This window comes from Microtus oregoni, unplaced genomic scaffold (genome assembly GCF_018167655.1).
Source record: "Microtus oregoni isolate MIOR12 unplaced genomic scaffold, Mior012 000023F_ref0000262, whole genome shotgun sequence".
NCBI classification, from domain to species: domain Eukaryota; kingdom Metazoa; phylum Chordata; class Mammalia; order Rodentia; family Cricetidae; genus Microtus; species Microtus oregoni.
In genome coordinates this window covers 1,191,222-1,213,647 of record NW_024543082.1, presented here as the reverse complement: position 1 = coordinate 1,213,647, position 22,426 = coordinate 1,191,222, and the positions used below count along the sequence as shown (strand labels likewise).

The window sequence follows — 22,426 nt, the reverse complement described above, 5'->3', positions numbered from 1 at the left end:
CCAAGGCAAGATTTAGAACAAAAGGGGAAATCATTAAACCATAAAGGTAAGCTTAATAAATATAAGACGAAACATAAACGTACTAATCTTTCCATAACTTAATGTTACTATGTACTTCCTTTATTTATAGGTCATCAAAACCATTAAAACCTTTACTTCTGGCTGGAGATTTAATTTACTGGAGGGCTGCCTGAGTTTGCTCCCCAGTACTACAAAAAGCAAACAAAACTGCCTCCAAATAATAACCTCCTCATACCAAACCCCCAAACCAACAAAAATTCCTTCCTCTGGTATATTACACATTTACTATAAATATGTTCTATGGATATGGGACTGCTTTCCTAAAATCCCAGCACTAGAGTCTCAGCCTCAAAACAAAACAAAAATCAAAATAAGAAAAACCCAGTAAGCCAGAGAAAATACTGTTTTTGTTTCAATTGACTGAATTTATCTAAAGCTATATTTTATTTCGAAAAACAGTGTAATTTTGCTTTAATTACAAAAGCACTGCATCTGAAATTTAAATTGAAGGAGCTTTGGAAATATAATAAATGAAAAAAATCTAGCAGCTATGTGAATTCTGTGAATAACCATGAAAATAATTAAAACTCTAGCCGTAAACATGTACTACAGAAAACAACAAAGACTCAGTGACTGAATGAAAGCAATGAAAACTGAATAATATATTTGGAAAATGTTCTCCTCATCAAGATTCTGTCACAACTAGGCTTCTTTGTGACTGGTTCACGTGAACGCATTACTGTATGTGTGCAGCTGATGGCCTTCTGATCTGTAACAGTGGCACACAATCTGTGTTTGTTTGCTTCCAATCTTACTACTGCAGTATTCCACAACAGACACTCCATGAGCTGTTTTCTCTTTTTCTTTTTTCAATTACTGATATATCTATGCAGGGTAGCACACAGATCTCTATGAATTCGAGGCTAGTCTATGTAGAGTTTTCCAGGCTATCTAAGGCTACACTTAGTGAGAACCTGTCTCAAAAACCAAAACAAAACAAGTTACTGATGTAAAATATGGTTTACATACTACAAAACATGCAGTTGGATATCCCAAAACTTAGCAATTCATGCAAATGGTGAGAAAAGACAGTATATACTTTCATTTACCTCTTTTTAGTCTAGAAAAACCATTCAACTACTCTACAGTAAATTCTGGTTTTAAGTAAATAAAGAAATAATTTTGCCATTCTTCTTTCTCAAATTACAAAGCTATTATGCAGAAAAAATATCCAATCAATGAATGAGGGTTAAAAGTATATATTGCCAACATGAAAATCTGGGAGTGGAAAAGGGATTAACCTTTTGAGCAGCCATACTCATCTGTAATCAAGATTACTTTCATTTTAGACAGCAGTAAAAAAAAGTTAGAAAAACAATTTTAATTTTTAAGTTGTTACAATTGGTATCTACATACTCTCTGCTTTCCATATTCCAATTTGTCTAAAAAAAATCCTTATTTATATAGCCCAATTAACATCAAGAGTATAACATTAGGAAAGAAAACAGTATTACTTTTTGAGCAATGGTTGCACAGAATAAAAAGAAAATAAACTAACAATCATTTAGCATTACTAACAAATGCTTATGTTAAAAATGAAATTACTAAAGAAAATAGGAAAATACATGTTCATTCCCTATTAGATATTTACTTTTTATAAGATCCACATAAACCCACAGACTATGTATAGTATACATAAATTAAGTTGTTAAATGGGTTCGTTTTCATTAAAACCTTGAAATTAACCTTACTCTGTATGTACAGCTTGAGGACCCCTTATCCAAAATGCTTGCAACAAAATTTTTTTCCAATTTAGAGTTTTTTTTTTTTGCATTTAAAATATTTACACAGCCAATCCTGGCCAAGCAACTCTGAACTGAAAAGTTTGAAGAATAGATGTTCTAAGATCTGAAACTTTCAGAGTATCATGCTGGTGCTAATGAGTGTGAGTTTTTGGTTCGATATTGATTACTTCTTTTACAAAAGAATAAGTGACATAGAACACTTACGGTAACTACTTTCACTATCGCTGGCATTAGAAGTTACATGCTCTGAAATCGAAGGAAAATGAAAAGAAAAAGAAAACAGTGTCATTAATTTAAAAGTGGATAAAAGCAAATTATCAAAATTAAACAAGGTGGTATTGTAAATGTTGAGATATGAACCACATAAAATTTCCCATAAAAAAACCACAGAATTTTTACGAAGCATTTTAGATTTTCCATGAAAAAGTTAAATTTTCAACTAAATTAACACAAATTAGCACAAGGAAATACCTGACGTAAAAGAAAATGCCTTACTCTCTAAATTTATGTTTATGAACAAAATTTTCAGTAAAAACCCAAGTAGAATACACAACAGATAAAACATAATCTTGAATTAGTTCTTAAATATCATACCATAAAATCCAAAAGGAGAAACTATATTTGGTACCATTTAGTTTAGGAAAAACCACCTAAGGGCAGAGAGAGGCCATTTCCTGATGGGGACAGGTCCTTTTGTCATTTACCACAGCCACCTGAAGCTGTGTAGGTGACAACTGTCTCACAGGTAATGAGGAAGGGAATCTGAGATGCATCACTGCGTTTTAATAGGTCAGCATTCCTTAGCCACTGTCCTGTGACAAGAGACTACTCTCCAGAACAAGACAACTCCCCCAGTAAATAGTAAAAAGCCACCTAGCTTCCGCTCAAAAGCCGCCCCATTTTGTACCAGGTACTCATTGCTCAATAAGTATCTTTCTATCTATCTTCCTTGAATAAAAGACCAAAAATTTTATTTAGAAAACCAAACAACAGAAACTTTCAAGGACAGAGGGAAACCTAAATGTATAATGCTAGGGAGAGAAGAACAAGAACATTTTAAGGACAAAAAAGTTTGAGGCCCAGGTCTGCTCAGGCAATTAAGCAGTTCTGCAGAAAGGAGAACAGTAGACCTGCATCAGAGTGTAAAACAAACCTGCTGATTTTAAATTGCAAAGAAAAGGATCAATTCTCTCAAAAAACTGTGTGTGTCGAGGCCAGAGGTCAATACTGTCTTTTTCTCTGGATCTCCATCTTATTTTTGAGACCGTTTTTCATTAAATCTGGAGCTCACTGATTGGTCAAGACCTACACGTTCTCACTCCCAAGTGCTGGGATTATAGGTGTTAGGATTATGCTGGCCTTCCCTCTCACCTGGCACGATGAACCCAGACAGTAGACTGTCCCTTTAAGAGACAAGCTCTGCCCACTCCCAGTCTCTCCCTTTCTGTTGAAGCAAACTGGTCTCTTCTCCCTCTGCTGTTATTCTGAAGAGGCAGCTGTCTCTTTCCTTTTCTCCTCTCCCTACCTCCATACCCTCCCAATAGCCTCTAAATAAACTCTCCATACCCAAGCTCTCTCTGCATGGCATATTCTGTTTTTTTTTTTTTTTTTTTTTTGGTCCCTGGTTCCCCACCCGCAGTGGGATCTGCCAGGGTCACCTGCCTTGTAATCTTTCATTAGTGCTGTGAACTAGACAGGCTCTCCCATCCCCCTCCTCTCCTAGGGCCTGTCCTCTGCTCTGCCAACATCTCACTAGGTCCAAGAGACACTGGACAGTTCCAGAGCATGGAAACAGTGAGGCAACCAGATATTCCAGGACATGGCCAGCACCCCAGCTTTCTCAGGTAGGTGCCCCCAAGATTTCCATGGCTATAAAATCAACAGGAAGCAGTCTTGAGAACCCAGAGCCCCTGTTCCTGTCCCACCTATTCTTTAATTTCCTACCTTTTTATGATAAGAGAAAGATGGGATTATAATTATGTTGGCCTTCCCTGACACCTGGCAGGATTATTCGAGACAGTAGCCTGCCCCTTTAAGAGACAAACTCTGCCATTCCTAATCCCACCCTCCTTTTGAAGAGGCAGCTTTCTGTCTCTCTCCTCCTCTTCCTTCCCTTTTCTCTCTCCCCACCTCTCCCTTCCTCCCCTCCACACTTGCCTTTAATAAAACCAGCATATTCTGTTTCTTGCTCTTGGTCCTGGTCTCCCAACAGCAATGGGGCCATCCAGGATCACTCATGCCTCTTTCAACAGGCATGTGCTATTCCACTAGGCCTTTTGTTTTTTAAACATCAGGTCTCCATGCTTGTATGAGAAGTAGTTTGCTGACTGTGCAACCTCCCAGCCTTAATGTACAGACCTTTCTTAACCACAATTTACATTCCATTTATGTATGTATGTATGTATGTATTTATGTATGTATGTATATTTGGTTTTTTATTGAAACAGGGTTTCCCCTAGTTGAACCTCTGTAGCTAAAAATGGCCCTGAGCTCCTGATCCTCCTGCCTCAGCCTTCTAATTGCTGGAGTTAGAGGCATGAGCCCATCACTCTTAGGTTTTGTTTTTTTAAGGCCAGGTGTTGGGCACACACTTTATTATGTATACAGCGTCCCACCTGCAGGCCTGTAGAGGGCACCAGATCTCATGACAGATGGCTGTGAGCCATCATGTGGATTCTGGGAATTGAACTTAGGACCTCTGGAAGAACAGTCAGTGCTCTTAACCTCTGAGCCATTTCTCCAGTCCCACAATTTACATTTTAAATAAAGGATTTAAAGTTTTAAAAATAGAATTAGGAGAGGGAGAGTAATTTTTTTTTTCAGTGGTATGGTCACCAAATAATCTCTCCATATCATGCTCAAAGAAACTTAATACTCAGTGGGCTGCAAAAGGGAAGCAGACATGAAAGAAAGAGACTTGTGGGAAGAAGAATGGTACATGGGGACCAGAGAGGACGATGGGGTAAAAATAACTAAAATTTATATATGTATGACCCTGCTAGGGAATAAAACAGTAGAAATTATGACTTTTTCTTATAAGAAACTTCAGTAAAATAATTATGCCTAAATATTAGAAGTAGAATAAATTAAACATGACAAGTACACATTAAAAACAGGTAAAGTTTATATTAATTTTTCTTTTTCCATGTTCATGTGTTCATATACATGCTTTATATGTATGTGGTTCCGCCCATGTATGTGGCTGTGCATGCATGTGGAGGCCTGAAGTGGATGCTGACACTCATCCTCAGCAGCTCCTCACCTTCTTCATAGAGGCTGGTTTCTTCATTAAAGCTGGAGCTCAATGATACTGCTAGTCTAACTGGCTGTACTGCTTGTTCTGGGCACCCTTGCCTTTGCCTTCAACATTTACATGGGACCTGGGGATTCGAACTTTGGTCCTTATAGCTGTAGAAGCAACTGTTCTAAACACTGAACTATCTTTTAAATCCCCTCCCATTTCTTTTTCATGTTACTACATGGACCTCAACACAATCATTGAAATTCAATTTAATTTATAAATTATAATTTACCTGTTAAATATTTCAGTTTGCTTTAAACTGCTTTAAAATAACCTTAATAATGCTAAATGTCCTAGTTTATATCACACTTTTTACCTATCCTATTTTTTAAAAAAATTGTTACAAGAGGAATGCCCCATTAAAAACCAAAAACTTCTGAAGCCTGTCTAAGGACTGGCATTACAATCTTTAATCTCTAAGTTGTGAAAGAAAGAAAAATTAGTTATCTGCAGGCCAAGAATAGTGGGTATGTAATAGACAATGTGATTAATGTTGAGCTGGAAGTTACAAAGTAGGGTATAACAGAAGACAGGGTTTACTGTTCTACCCTTCAATCTGATATACTATAGAATAAAAAGTTATGATTCTTTTTTACTTCACCTACTCACCTTTAACTCTTTAAAACTCCCAAAGGTGTACTATAATAAACTTTGTGTGTTCTCATATTTTCTGTGCTTAGTTCCTCTATAATAAAACTTCACAGCCAGGAGGTGGTGGTGCATGCCTTTAATCCCAGCATTCGGGAGGCAGAGGCCTGCCTCTGCCGGATCCCTGTGAGTTTGAGGCCAGCCTGGTCTACAAGAGCTAGTTCCAGGACAGGAACCAAAAGCTATAGAGAAACCCTGTCTCGAAAATCCAAAAAAAAAAAAAAAAAACCAAAACAAAACAAAAAAAACCCTGCTATTCTGAGCGTAGGCTTTGGACTAGGATAATCACTTGGTATTGCTTGAGAACTAACAAGAAAAGTAAAGCGCCCCTCCTCTAAAATAATCTGTTGGGGATGGGGCTGCTGCTCAGTAATACAACATTTGCTGAGCATGGATGAAGAAGCACTCGGCCCAAGCCCTAGCTCTGCCAACATAAAAACAAAACAAAACCTTGAACATAATTTGCCCAAGAAAGTTAGAAAGCTAATACACAGATTACAAGGTGTTTAAATTTACTTACAACATAATAAAACCAGACATGCCAAGCAGAGACAAGGATATAAGGAGCCAGAATCATCAACTGGGGGTAGGATTATGAGTAAAAACAATCTGGAAAATTATTTTTCAGCACAGTGATCCCTAAGTATCCACCAAAGGTTGTTCCAGGACTCCAGAGGTAAGAGAATGAGGATGTGAATGTGCCTTTCATAAAACTTGTAGGATCTGCATGTACTTCCCACTCTCTCCTTTCCTTCCGAGACAGAGCCTCATGTAATCCAGGCTGTCCTATAATAGGTAGCTAGTCTGTCCTTGAACTTCTCACATAGCCTCTAACCTCCCAAATGCTGGGAATATACGCAGAGTGACATAGTCGTCTCCCATATACTTTAATCCATTTTTGATTCTACACTACTCAATGCAGTGTAAATATGCCTAAACTGTATCGTTCAGCGAATGAGAAGGAAATTAAAGCCAATTCAATTTACATCACTGGAGGCTGTGAAGTCAGTAACAGTAAATACAAGTGCTATAGAAAGACTTGAGGATTTGTGAAATGCAGGAAGCTGCAGGAGGAGGATGTCATTTCAATGCATTTAGTGCAGTGCCTTGAGTATGTGGCAAATTCAAAATTTATGCTTTGCAGATATTTGGATTCTTCTCCCCAAATATTCTGTTGTGAAATATTATTGTAACTAAAGATGTTGACATTTGTTTATGATGATTTGTTTAAAAGATGTAAAGGTGTGTTGCTCTGCTTACCTAAGGCACCTGATTGGTCTAATAAAAAGCTGAATGGCCAATAGTTAGGCAAAAGAGAAATAGGTGGGGCTGGTGGGTTAGAAAATAAGTAGTAGGAGGAGGTGAGAGACGGAGATGGCAGGGGCCAGCCATCCAGGTAGCTGTCAGCCAGCCGGATAGAGCAGGACATACAGAACGAGAAATAAAAAGACCCAAGGCAAAATGTGGATGAAGAGAAACAGGTTAAATTAAGAACTACCAAGAAATGAGCCTAAGCTAGGGCTGAACATTCATAATTAAAAAGTGTGTCTGGGAGCTGGTAGGAGGCCCAGACAAAGCCTGCTTTATTTGGGCACCAAAATGCTGTTTTACCTTAGTCCCAGTAGCTGCGCTTTAAACTACAAGGGGCTGGACTGCTCAGGCCGCAGTCTAGGGGAGCTCTGTTACTGCAGCTAAAGGTAGTTCTAACTAAATCTTTATAGTTCTAATAAAACTTGAGATTCAAAGGCTAAGGTGAAAACCTGTGAGCTCAGAGAGTTAAAGACTAGCAACTGCCTAATTTTCTTTCTTAGCTGGCACCCCTGGAAGCCACTTTCTTCCACACTGCCCCCCAAAAAAAATCTCACTCTAAGCTCCTCCCTGCTACTTCCTGTCACCTAGCTGCTAACCTGCCTCTCTGAGCCCAGGTTAATCTTTTTGCTCAATTCTTAGATAAGGAAACTATGCATATGGAGAACCAATTCTGTAAAGCTAAACAAATGTATACGTATGACCCAATAATTTCTCCCTCTTCTATATTATTTCCCTGAAAGGCATTTATCTGCGTATCAAAAGACATGCATAAGAATATTTCAGAGTGCCAAGCACGTTCTGTTTGCATATCTGAAGTGTGTAGCTTCATTTTTATTTTGTTGTGAGCATTTCCCATGCCATCTGTATGTAGACCAGGTTGATCTCAGGCTTGTGATGCTCTTGTTGTGTCTTCTCAGGGCATGAATGACCTGGTTCTTAACATAATTTTTAATTGTCATATAATACTATAAATACAGATAGATCATATTTCATTAACCATTTCCAAATTAAGCCAGGATGGCTTCAACCTATATTCTTGTTGTTACTTTTAAATAAAGATAAAATTTATCTCCATCTCCAATTATATCCTGAAGATAATCTCCTTGAAAGGGATTTAATGTGCCAAAAGAGAAAAGTTTTGAGAAAGACTATATTAATTTATATTTGTAATCACAGTGCTTTAAAAGGCTACTCTACAGAACTAACCCCATCACGGATTGTGTCTTCAGGCAATGGGTAAAGGTGTCATTTTGTATATGTTGATTACTGGGGAAATAGTATTTTTACATATGCTTGCTCTATCTGCTCATCTTTTGAGTTCTGCTGTGCTAGGAGCTGCACCTGTGGCGTATCTCAAAGGGCCATAAATTAAGAACGTGGTCTTCAGCTTGGTATAATCAGAAGGTGTAGACACTTAGTAAGTGCAGCCTAGTGTGCAGATTTAGGTCACTGAGGGCACTCCAAGAGGGTAGTAGGACACTAATCTTTTTGGGCTTTTTCTGTCCTTCCTGGAACCATGAGACGAACAGTTTACGACACCACACACATTCTTCAATGATGTGCTATTGATGGAGGAAGGTCATTGGCTAATAAAGGCACTGCCCTGGCCCATTTTATTGGTTAGAAGATAGGTGGGAGGAGTAAACAGAACAGAACAAAATGCTGGGAGGAAGAGGAAGTGAGGTCAGAGACTCCACAGCTCTAGACGCCCGAGAGAGATGCCATACTCCCGGCTCCCGGGCAGACACATGCCATGAAGCTCGACCCAGGATGGACTATGCTAGAATCTTCCCGGTAAGACTGGTTCTCACAGATTATTAGAGATGGGTTGATCGGGATGTGAGACTAAAGGGCCAAGTAGTGCTTAAAAGAATACAGTGTCTGTGTAATTATTTTGGGGCATAAGCTAGCCAAGCAGGCGGCCGGGGTGCTGGGAACGCAGCCCCGCCGCCCCCATTACTACATGCTATCTTGTATCTTGCCACATGCCTCCCAAGCTACAGGGCCAAGTGATCACTGACTGCAGCTTCCAAACTGAGTCAAAATGGACATCTGTCTTTATACGCCGATTATCTTAGGTTTTTGTTAGTAACAGAAAGCCAAAACACTTGTCTCATCCCTTGTCTAGTTTTCTAGTGGACAGCCTGTTTCTTGATTCATAAAAAACCTGCACTTGATGCAAATAGAGCCTTCAAATCTAGGCTGAGCCTTTTAATACATGAAGAAAGCATTCCCTAAGTTTTCTCTCCTCCTTTCCCTCTCCTCTGCCTTCCTTTCTCCCTTGCCTCTCTATTTTAAAGATGCCTGGTAGGAACGATTATTTCAAATTTAACCACGTTTTACCTGTCTTCTCAAACATTTCCTTCCTGACAGGGTGTGTTTTTTTATTCTCTGCAAATGTTACACTGCCAATCACAAGCAATACTACTTAACATCTTATTTGTAACAAAAGTAGTAAAACTAAGTCTGGTTTTGGCACTTGAGTGCTGTGCACAACTCTGTTTATATCAGCTTTTGGAACAAGAAGAAATTAGACAGACACAAGAATCCTATGTGGCTAGCCGAGGTGCCTTAAAAAACTGAAAACTGTGAAAACAGAAAGTGAGTGTGTTCTAGACAGGGAGAAGTCCTTTCTGAAACTGTTAGAACTTCAATCATCTATCGTCTACTGAGTTACATCTCCGTTAGTCTTATTTTGGTGTATTATGAACTTTAGCATATAATGAAGTCATAAGTATCCTTCTTCGAGTATTTTCTCTATAGTAACCACCAGCCTATAATGCTTTATGTGTTTATTTTATGTGATAATTTCCTTCATACTCAGTTTTAGAGATCTACTGGTATTTTTCTATTGCCTTCAATAGTTTCTGAATAAAACCGTGACCTTTAGGTTGCCAAGTTAATAAATTCTTTCAATTCCTGTGAAATGAAGCAGATACATGTAATTCGATGAATTTTAACACTGTGTAGAAAGTTAAATCTTTCACCAAGTGACATTGCCTGATAATCAGTTATTTTTCTCTTAAGAAATTTCAATTCCCAATTAGAGAGACACAGGGTGAGGTACTAAGCATATACAACAGCATAAAGTGTGGGAGCCATAATCATACACATCAGTGTCAGTGGGGGCTCAGTTCCATTTATGGAGTATTTTCATAGGTCTGTGCTGCTTCAAGGAGATTCAAAAATTCCAAGTTGATCCATATAACCTCTAAAATAAATCAGCCTCAGAATAAATCCTAGAGCATCAGTAATCTGTGGAGCTATTTTCCAGTTACTGAAGTTTTCATTGGCAAAATGTTCTAAAATGTAAAGAAGCTGCCACTAATGACTGGAAATCCTTGGTGCCACCAAATTATACTTTTTAATTAAAAACAATTTTATACAATATATTTTGATGTTTTCCCCTACCTCAACTCCTCTCATATCCTCTCCACCTCCCTACTAACCCAACTAAGAAGACATATGCAAACATGAGAAAGAGCAAAGGACGCCCAGAGTGAAGTAGGCCTGGCAGAAGTTCTTCACATATAAAGTACTCTCTTCTGCCTAGTGCAGACCCAACTCATTAAGATCAAAGTGAAAGTAAATCATTGAAGTGAAAAATCCATCACTAAAACTGTAAAATTTATTATTTAATGATGTAGTTCTTAGAAGGCTAACTAGTTAATTATCAATAAAACTACAAGTTTTTAAAATGGCTAATAATTCAAATGAAATGAACAATTAAAAAAAATTAGCTTGAATGATTATTTCTATGAGTCATGATCACCTAAATTTAACTTAGTAGTATTAGGTGACTTTTCATACTTCAACAATTTGAAAACACCTAATTTAAAACTATAACTCCCTTTGTAGACCAGTGATGGGATTACACTCACAAAGCTAGTGATGGGATTACAGGCATATGTCACATGCTTATTCAAACATCGAGTTCCTTCTACATATTAGAATTGGCTAATCTTTATATGATGACCAATTGGTAGATAGAAAGTTAAGAGCAGCAACAAAAACTAGAAGAACAAGAACAACAACAAATCAAAGTAAACAACCTGGTTAAGGGAGGAACATTAGTTATAATATATTCTATATCGCTTCTTATAGTCTTAAGAAAGGAAGCTACTCAATTTTCCCCTAGACTGCTACTTGAACTTGATGTCTATTTCACATTAAAACAAGGGTTCTCTAACATATTACTGTAGTGATTTAAACTTGTTTTAAAAAGGAAGACCCAAAGCTCCAAAGGTGTACATGTCAATATCCTATTAAAATGGGCAGGTGGTACTATTTAAAAAAGTGTTTAAAATGTCTAGAGTCAAAAATTTTCTAGCAAAGGTAACTACCAGAAAAATTATAAAACTCAAATGTAACCAAGTTTTTCAAGTGGTATGTTAAAAAGGGAACACAAGAAAACAACAAAAATTGTATTCTAGAAATAAAAATCCCAAGCATGTTACAAACATGGACAGTCTAAAAGCCATCTAAAGCACATACCTCCTCATGCCAGAAAGGCACACTACTATCAATCTCAAAATGTCCCTAAGTAAGGAAGGAGGTTAAAAAATAACTTGGGAGTGTTTCGGTCACTTACTCAGGCCTTTTGATCCCATGTCGTCAGGGATCTCCTGTAGAGAGTAGTCCCCAGAGAGCAAGCAATAAAAGACAATCAAAAAGAATAATTGTCAGTGATGCATAGAATTGGTGCTACAATAAGAGACAGTTCCAAGACCATTACAGGTACACACATCTTACGAAGACTGGTTTTAGATTTTTCAAAGTTTAGAATGAGTTACTAAATGATACCTACAAAAAGAATAAAACCTGGAGCTTAGCAGTTGATTAGAATAGAAAGGCAAAATTTTAGGTCATTTGATGTTTTACAAGTAAAATTTACATTATTCATATTTATGGTATTAAGATAAAATGGAACGATTCCAGATGATCTAGTATCAGAAACTGGCAGTACTATACCTATAAATCAGAAATTACATTTTTTTCCTCAGAAATATTTGAATGTGTGTCAAGTGCTTTTTGCATGAGCCCTTACTTCAAAGAGTTATATTTATTTTATATGTAAGCTATAAACAGATAACTTAAAACATTGTTCAACAATTCCTAGGTACCAGAGAAGACTGGCATACAAATTAATTTGTGTGTATTAAATTTCTCCTGCTTGAGACAATCAGTAACCTGTTGCAGCTCTTGAAACTGTCTCCATGGTAACAACCAACTGCAGGGCAGCAGGTCCCTCTACATTCTATTTTCAGTTGACCAATGGATCCACATACTTACGGTCAGCATCACTTGTTTCCTGCTCACTCTGGTCCTTGTTCTTGTAGAAGGGGAATTTTCGGGAAAAGAGGTTCTTTTTACGCTTGTCATTGAATGACTGCTGAAGAAGAGAGGGAGGGGCAAAACAAAGGGGGTGTCTACTTCTGTGTGCACAAAGGCCCAGCCTAGCAGCTATGGAAGCTGACTCCTGTGACCACAGTGTGCAGCCAGCATGAATTTTACACTGATCACATAAAAAATGAATTTCTGATTTTGTATAAGGTCCTATAATTCTAATGTTTGGAAGTGGTAAATAAGAAAATTTTAGAGCACATTCAATTTTATCTCAAAGAATAAATGCTACTTGACAAAAAAAGCAAAGACTCAATCAGATTACTATTATAGTATAAAATCCAAGCTAATATTTATTACACAGTTAATATTTATATAAATATTTTTCAAGGATAATTCCCATGCAGAATAATAGGTATGTGATACCAAGTTATTTTTAACATTATATTGCTGCTCAATTATCTTTCATGTATTAGGTAGCAATCCTGGTTTTACTTTGTCCTAATTACGCTTTTTCTTTTATGCCTTTATTTGTGGCTCAATAAATTAACACAATAGCCACTATTAACAAAGCAAACCTAAATAATTATGAGGACGTATCTAACAATAAAATTTTTTTTGAAGAGAAAAAGGTAACTTAAGTATGAACTCTGTGACATACAAATGGAAAGAACATTTATGCGGTCACTAATCTGAGATTGTGAAGCATGAGGATGATGATGTTTATTAAAGAGGAAGCGCTGGCTGTACATTCTTCTGTTACAGGCTTTCTAAGGAGAAATGACCTTACCTACCAGTGACATGAAAACAATTATCTGGAGTGGGGAAGATATAAAAAAGTAATTTTTGGGGGGAGAGGGGCAGTGCTAGGGATTGAACCCAGGTCTTCTTATACGTGGCAGACAAGTGCTTTACCATTAAGTCATACCACTAGCCCAAAGAGAGAAACCTTGCTTTGATTTTCCAAGTTGATCTGTGTCATAAGATGCTGCAACATACAGAAGTCTTGTACCATTGGCAATCCACTTCTCAGGGCTTCAATTACCTGTGGTCAACTTGGTTTGAAAATATTAAGTGGACTATTTTAGAAATGAATAATTCTCAAGCTTTATACTGCATCTTGATATGAATATCAGGATGAAATCTGACATTCTATCCTGCTCCAACCTACCCCAGATGTGAATTGTCATTGTGTCCAGTGCATCTATTCTGTATAACTAACTGACTCATAGTGATTTGGTAGCCATCTTTGTTATCAGATTGACTTCTTGGTATCAATGTGTTTATGTTCAAGTGAACATTTTTTGTAACACACCAAAGCACCAGAGTAGCAATAATGGCAATTCTATTATATTGGCATAGCTCTTATCAATCTCATATTGTGCCTAATGTATAAATTATACTTGTTATAGAGAGATGTATCTCCAAGAGAAACCCAGGATATATGAGTTTTGGTTCCATCCACAGCCTCAGGAATCCACTGCAGTCTTGAAATGTATCTTCCACAAGTAAGTGGAGCCATTACTGCACATTGTTTTGAAGCATACTGACACCAATCTGCATTGCATGTCCTTGTTTATAAGCATGTGGTGCAAACAATTAAGGAAGTAGCCTTTAGTTCTAATTCTGTAACTCAAGTTTTAGTTTGAAAATAATCATTATAAATTAAGTTAGATAAGTATATCCATAAGCTAAGCAAATTATCTTAAAATCTGAAAGTTCTAAGGAACTAGAAAGAAGAGAACTCTTAAGAAGAAGCTAAAAATGCGGCTGTGGAGGACTGCGGGAAATCTGGTTGGCAGCTATTTTATAAACTGTCAAGTAGCATTATATGATTTAAAAAAAACCCACTTAAGTCTAAATTTTAGAAAGGAGAAAATTTACGTTTTAGCAGAGAAAAAATGTTAATCTTTTACCTAAGAATCATTGGCTTGAATTTATGTTTTCTGATAAAACTGATGATTTAAAAAAAGTTATTTACCCTGTTTACTGCATAAACAGTGGTCAGAGTCAGTTTCCTAGCACATAACCAAAGAAACATGAAGTTTAAAATGTTTTGATTTTTGTTATCTTTGCAGTTAGCCAAAATGAGATATCACAAGGACATCATAATACAGGACAGGAAGAAATATGTGTTAGTTAAGAAATGTATTAATTATACTAACTTAATATCATCCAGGTGAAGAATTTATTAAAAGTGCAAATTAAAGTAGCATAAGCAAACAAATAAGTGTATGGAAAATACAAAACTGAAGAGACATGTTACCTTCAGTTTTTCTGTATTTTCAATAAAAATAAGAAATCTTTAATTTCTTAATATCATTGATGTCATGTTGTAAGAGTGCAATAAACATAAGAAATGATACAATGCCACAAACTCCCGATACATATATTCAGCACATAAATATATAATTTTTGTATGTAGCATTTAAAAAAATAGCTAAATGAGTGTTAAAAATGTTAATGAGGAACTGAAATGTTAAAAGGTTTGCAATGAAAAAAAGTTTAGAGATCAGCATGTAAGGAAAGGGAAAGGAGGGACAGAAAACACTATAGGAGGAAGTGCAGTTCTGTATCAATGGCAAGCGTATTTTTACCCCACTCAGTACCATGCATACTTCTGGTGCTGTGTTAGAACACAGTGACTGTGTACAAAGTTGGTTACAGTCAACAAACAAGACTAAGATTTAAATGTCGTTAATTAAGTTAACTTTTTACAGAATGAAAGGAAAGTTAAAACATGCAACCTCTTTTTCAATTCATTGATGGTTTACTGTACTGACTTATTTTTAAATACACATATAAAACAAGTACAGAAAACACAGTTAATTAATATCCTGAGTATTTACTTGGGATTTTTCTTCTAATAAAAATTTCTAACTTATATATTACTTTAGGTTACAAGTTGTAATTGTTCTTTTGTCTGAAAACTTCAAGTTAATTTTACAGAAATTTATCACTTTCAAAAACTGAATTATATAATTTATTCAGATTTAATTTCTTTAAAATATTAAAGCTTTAAACATTGGGTGCTTAGTGAGATAAGATGTACAGTCATGAGGGTGTACAGAGAATAAATGTATTTGCTGATTTAGCTTTTACATTTATTTAAAGTATAATGAAAGCGTATAAAATTTTGCTTCAGATTAAAAAATCTGAAATCCCAATCATTATGAAAAGCATTTCAGTACATCATGTGTAAATGTTCTTCCTTCAGTTTACTTAAGGACATTTTGCTGCACAGGATTACGGGTAGTTAGGAATTGCATATATATTATAACTGAAATCTGTACTATCTTTATCATCTATCAACATCTTATATTTTCAAATTCAAGCACATTTAAGGTAAATGAAAATAAACACCTAAAATATGCAAGAAACGTGATATATTTTTGCCATCTAAACAACTTCTTTTGACTTTATTACCTTCAAATATAGCTTCATGTTGATCCTAACATCAAAAAACAAGGATCCTAGTAAGAAATTAATTATGGGATAAAGTGGGATACAGATTAAATACCTCTCTCCATGACTTCAACTTCTAACTTGTAAACTTACACTGTGACTTAAATTAACACCCCCGTCCCCACACACATCCCTTTAATGACAGGGTCTCAATTTGTACACAGGGATGTTCTGAAATTAACTATGTAGAGCAGGTTGGCCTCAAACTCACAGAAATCGCCTACCTGCCTCTGCCTCCTGACTGCTGGGTTTAAAGGTGTGCGCCACCATGCCGGGTAGGTAATAACATTTAATGGGAGCATAGTATAGAAGAATCATAAACTAGCTGTCCTGGAATAGCTGAAGCACAAGCACGTCTGTTGCCGATTTGCTTCTCTCTATGTCTTGGGATTGTAAGTATGCATCATCAACTCAACTAAGAGTCAATCAAACTGAATGAAAGCTGAATCCACATCACTTAGAAAATTAATATTGTTCAAAAGATACTAATAGTCTATCAAATGACATAATTTGAAAAGGTCTGTAGAATAGATACTTTATAATGATTACTACTATTCTGACCTGAGGTGAGAGCTGCTCAGTTAATTTTTATAGTAAGTCTTTTCAATAACAGAGCTGAAATAAAAATTATGGAAAGGTGTATTGTCTGAAGGATTTCCAGAAATAAGAGATTTCACATACTTACCCCTTTATCTCCTCTCGTTTTAGAATTGAACTTGACTGTTTTTAACCGGGCTCGTTCTTTCTTCTCCACTCTGTCAAAGCACAGAAGGTCACTGACTTTGTTGCTGGAGATGAATCCTAAGCCTTACACATATCAGATATATTTTCTAGCACTGAGTCTTGATTCCTAGATTTTGTTTCTTCTGTTTTCGAGGTGGAATTTCACTAGGTTATTCAAGCTTGATGTGAACTCAAAACCTTGTCTTACCTTCTGAGCAGCTGGACTTTATGGGTCTACATTACTGTTCTTGGTTAGAATGGTTTTCTCTTTGTGTGTACATGTTTATGAGTGTACATGCATATACCTATGTATTCATGGAAGTCAAAGGTCACTGTTAGAGGTCTTCCTTACATGTTTTCTACCATTGAAAAAGGCATTTAGTTGTATGTATGTACACATGTATGTATGCACGCATGTCTGTATGTGAGAATGAACAAATGTGTGTGTACCCAGGAAAGACAGAAGAATTGGATCCTCTGTGAACTTAGGTCATAAGCGTATAATATGATGTGGATGTTGGGAACAAAACTTGGAGTTTCACGCTAGACTGGGTGGTTGGCATAAGCAGAGAGGGACTGTCCTCTCTGCTTTCCCCCGTGCTGGAGTTCCTGGTATGCACTGTCCTGCACCTGACATTGTTATGTGGTGTCAGGATTAAACACAGGCTCTTACACTTTTGTGACACTTTACAGACCAAGCCATCTCACCAGTCCCTAGATGTTATTTAAGTCCAATATGATTAATAGCCTTGCCTGACACCACTTATAATCTAAAATTCATTAGACTTGCTGATAAACGACACATCTTATTACTATGAAGAAACGTCTTATGAAATACCAAACTGCAGTCTGTACACACTCACATGCACTCAGTTCCATAATTACTCTGAAAACACTGTCAGACTTTGGTAATTTTTCTATGTCTCCTTACTCTTTTCAAGACTAGTTTATCATAGGACATATATGATAAAAATTGATCTCAAGAGAGAAATCAAATGCAGCAAAACTCAAGAATTTGGATGCACACTGTATTCTTGAAAAATTCTGTACTTTTCTGTAGCTCTGAAATATGAAATACACATGAAAAAAATTAAGCTTAATTTCAATAATATATAAGTATAAAGATACAATATAGTATACAAGTCAGAGCTGAAAAGTGTATTGGAAGGAGAACAGGAACCCTCATTATATCTTCAAGGGTAAAAGGCATACTTTGTGAACAGATTAAGAGGTGCCAGAAGGGCTTTTAAAAATGTTGAATTTAAACCTTGCTAAATTACTATCTATCTATACTAGGAATGGAGTCTCATTGTAATCTTGAGGTCAGACTGTGTTCCATAGTGAATTCCAGCCAGGATGTGCTAGAGTACTGTCCCGCAAACAAGGAAATAATAACAAAAGGGTCACCTATTCAAATATGCAAGTAAATAAACAAAATAAAATTTCATTTAGACAGTGACATCAATATTAATCATGAAAACTTGGTATTATGTAAATTAACTTTTTATAAATCTTTAATTTTCAGCTGTTAAGTATAATAGCATACTGAAGGAAAACCCAGCACAACAGCATATGAAAACTAGCTGATGTTTTATTGTAAGGACAATGGACTTTAACCTCACAGATTTACGTCTTATGTTCTTTAGTACTCCAGAAGAATACTTAGAGTCTTTATGGTATGAATAATTTTTAAACTTGTCCCAATACTTATTGATGGTACCACTAAACTAGAATTTATTGAATAAACATTTACCATTCAAAAATGGGCTTTTCTAATCATCGTTTTGTTCAGTAAATAAATAGTATTTGTAAATGGTATTCCTGAAATAAAATCAAGAACTGTGAGAACTTTAACTCTTCATGGCATTATATTTCTAGACAGAAGACACTTCTATTTAAGAAAACATTAACTTTTAAAAACATTCAAGAAAAAAGATAAAGGCGTGTACATCTCCTCGAAGCCTGTGGTTGTTAGCTGTGCCCAGAACTGTCAAGGGTGCTGTGGAGGAATGCCATGCCTTTCTTTGATGTGCAGAAAAGGAGGGGCACTATAAAGCCTAGATTGTTACTTCACATCCAAAGTGCTGAACTCCCTTTTAAGATTCTCTCTTGGTGCCACGCTTTTTAACAGAATTTATTCTGTCTGGGCTCAAACATGTTATATACAAGAATTTGGGGGCTAGAGAGATAGTTCAACAGTTAAGAGCTCTGGCTGCTCACAGGTTCACATCCTGTGGCATCCACATGACAGCTCACAACTGTCTGTAACTCCAATCTCAAGGGATCTGACACTTTCATCACAGACATACATGCAGGCAAAACACCCATGTACATAAAATGAAAAATAAATTATTAAAATACAGATTTTGAAGAATGTTTCTTTGGTACAACGCAATGAAAGGTATGAGAGACATCCATAGACTTTGAGCTAATCAAAGTGGGAGAAGCACATCCCCCATCCACCACTTGGGTTAAGGGGAAACCAAGGCCCAGAGCAGAGCAGTGGAGGCTGCTTTTCATGCTCTGTTTCTCATTGGAAAGAACGAAAGCTTCTTCATCAAAGTGCGTAAAAACAAAGACCTATTTCACATTAAAAAAAAAAGACAAATTTACCCTTCTACTACATTTTTATGGTAGAAAAAAGTAATATTCTATAATGCTATTTATGAACTAGGGGATGGGTATACACCCAAGTCAGCAGGCCTCTCACTGGGTGAGACACATGCAAAGCCTTTGTAGGACACAAGACTCCAAAGGGTATGACAACTTTTAGGAGCTGCAGCTTTGATATTTAAGATGTGAGGCTGCATTGAATCAAGAAGGCAGAGAAGTTTTTCTGAATTCAAGCACACATATTTTAATCTAGGAAAGAGGAATGCCAAAGGCTGCACTCCTAAAATAAGATTTTCCATCAAATATACGATCATTCAACAGATGGATTTGCTAAGCATACAAATCTAGCTAACAACAGTTATAACCCCCTCCCCCCACCAATAATCACAAATCTTGGCATCTTAGCATACTTTCCTACTGCTCTCAGGTTTAGGGTGCAGTCTAGTGGAAGAATGTGTAGCATGCACAAAGCCCAGAGGTGAGGTGGGGGCTCAAACCTTAATACTGCAAATAAAATAAAGTAGTACTACCTGTTTGTGCTATATAAGAGAAACAGACATGATATGGTGCATTTTTCAATTAAAAGAAGTATAAACCCTACTCATCAATAAATTTGATCCTAAATGAATTAACTAGTTATAATAAGTATTAATACCACACTCGCTGGCTATCTTGAAATAAGTCTAGTCTAGATAATTGAAATAAAAAGAAAATGAAGTATTTTACAAGGTTTTCTCTTCTTCCTTTTACTTTCTTTTTCCTCTGTGGTAGGCATTAGGGATTGAACCCAGGCTTCACGCATGCTGGGTAATCAAACCTTGGTCCTCTGGAAGAGCAATGAGTGCTCTTAACTGCTGAACCTTCGTTTCATCCCCCTCAACGACAATTTAGTGACAGAATATTTTGCAGTTATACAGTGGTAACATTTTTGTTTGTTTGAGACAGAGCCTCACTATGTACCCTGACTGTCCTTGACTGAGCTCTCCCTGCCTCTGCCTCTGAGGATTGGGATTAAGAGTGTGTGCTACCCCACTATGACCCCCACTGGTTATATTTAAGTGTGATAGATTAAATAATTGTGAATCACACCATGAAAAACAATGCATGCATAAAATCACTATTTAGGGAAAAATATCTATTCAGCTTTCTCAATTTACTGGTTTCAATAATCCTGGGGTTCAAAAACTTTCAATTGTGTATAGTATAGTAATGCATACCTGCAATTCTGGCACTTGGGAGGCTCAGATAGGAGGACTGAGAATTCAAGGTCAGCCTGATACACAGCAAGCCATGTCTCAAAAACAAGGCTAGGAAGATGGCTCAGTGTGTAAACTGTTTAAATCACAGCTCAGATTCTCAGAATCAACACAGAACAGGAAGTGGTAGTGCAAACCCTACAGTACTCCTCCTACAGTGATGAAATGTGGAGACTGGAGGATTCCTGGAAGCTCATAGCATCAGCTAGCCTGGTGTAGGCAGTGGCGAATAAGAGATCCCGTTGCAGACAAAGTGGAGACAAGGACTGACACCAAGGCTGTCCTTGACTGCAACACCTGTGCTGTGGCACATGTAAGCCCCTCCCGCATAAAGCCCACGGCTTGATTTGTTATATTTTTTATATTTATAGGTAAAACAATGGCTATAAACCATACATAAGTATCCTCTCACATATTTATTTATTTTTTATATTTTTCAGAAGGGTTTCTCTGTGTAGCCCTGATTGTCCTGGAACTCTTCCTGTAGATAAGGTTGGCCTCAAACTCACAGAAATCTGCCTGCATCTGCCTCCTGAGTGACAGACAGGATTCAAGGTGTGCACCACCATAGCCCGGTTCATAATGACTTTTAAAACATTCTTTGGGTGGTGAAAATACTTAGGCTCTACTTTCTTAGCAAATTTCAAGTACCCAATGCAGTCTTGTTACCTACAAGGTCCATCACAGCACACAGTAGCATTCTGGATGTTATTCTTTTACAACTGAAACTATGCTATTTCTTGACTAACATCCTCGGTTACTCTTCTACCCACTCTTGCACCTCTAGTGTATTTTCCAGACTGATTGGGCTAACTTCACTAAGTATAATGTGCTTCAGGCCTACCCACCCAGCACAGTGAAAAAAATGTCAGAATAAACAATGACTTATTAATGTCCCACTTTGAAGTAGTTAAGAAAAACCATTTACCTGCGTTTACTAGGAATTACTCCAACTTCGTCACTCTCACCATCTGGCGTAACCTGCCTGGCTTGCCACCACTCATCGTCAGAAGCATTGATAACATGGAGAATATCTCCAAATTTGAAGTTCAATCCTTGACTGGGAAGGCCACTATCTTTAGTCTTGTCGTAATCAAAAAGGGCTCTAGACTCAGAAGAAAAAGTTCATAATAATTTTTTATAGTGGTATTAATCAACTTTAAAACCATATAGGATTCTAGAAGTATATGAAATTTGTACAGACAAATTATTAGTATAGTATAGTACTTGTATTGACAAAACATTCAGACTCAATTTTACATTATAGATAAGACAGTAAGACAAAAAAGAAATCACAGAAATCATTTTGTAATGGGAACAGTCTTAAGTATATTTTTTATTGCTTTCAGTATTTTAGGACAGATTGCATGCTTATTTATTTGATATAGAGAATTGGTATACAGCCGAGGCGGGCCCAAAACTCAGTATTATTCTTGCGTCAGCCTCCTAAGTGCTGGGATCTCTAGCTTCTTTTCCTCACAGTGAGGAAAGTAAATGGACACGTGATCATTAGCACTCCTTCTATGGGGCAGTGACACAGATACTTTCGAGCAGGGTGGTTTCAGTGCTAGGTCCAACACTTCCTGGGGCTTTGCTCTACTTCGTTTTACTCTGAAAGTTTATTTGGTTTCACTTTGCTGTTTCTTTCCTAATATATTACAGAATTTCTCAGAGGATTATATCCTATTTGGTAAAGTGTGTAAGAGAAATTAAAAAAAAAATCTTTGGGTACACTGGGCTAGCCTTGTAGTCTCAGCTAGCCATGAAATTGAGGCAGGAGGATTGCTTAAGTTGAGGACTTCGGGGAGAGCCTTGGCAATATACTGACACACCATCTCACTATAAAAAAAAAATTGAATTCAGCACCCAAAATTTCTTTCACTATAATCCAATAACAAACTAAATTGGATTCTTAAATGAAAAGAAACATAGTTAATCTA

The 22,426-nt window shown here is 36.7% G+C and overlaps 1 protein-coding gene across 21 annotated transcripts in view; it reads right to left on the bottom strand.

Moving 5' to 3' along the window:
• Dlg1 (discs large MAGUK scaffold protein 1) overlaps positions 1-22,426 on the bottom strand; it is a 190,771-nt gene that overhangs the window by 20,867 nt on the left and 147,478 nt on the right. For 5 of the 21 annotated variants that reach the window (XM_041673109.1, XM_041673116.1, XM_041673125.1 and 2 more), the window contains 5 exons: positions 21,415-21,591; positions 16,580-16,649; positions 12,379-12,478; positions 2,031-2,072; positions 1,323-1,358 (listed from right to left, as the gene is read on the bottom strand). In XM_041673109.1, the coding sequence (XP_041529043.1) occupies positions 1,323-1,358; positions 2,031-2,072; positions 12,379-12,478; positions 16,580-16,649; positions 21,415-21,591 (425 nt within the window). Of the gene's footprint in view, positions 1-1,322; positions 1,359-2,030; positions 2,073-11,677; positions 11,712-12,378; positions 12,479-16,579; positions 16,650-21,414; positions 21,592-22,426 lie in introns of all 21 variants that reach the window. The other 16 variants (XM_041673114.1, XM_041673121.1, XM_041673126.1 and 13 more) reach the window with 7 other exon arrangements.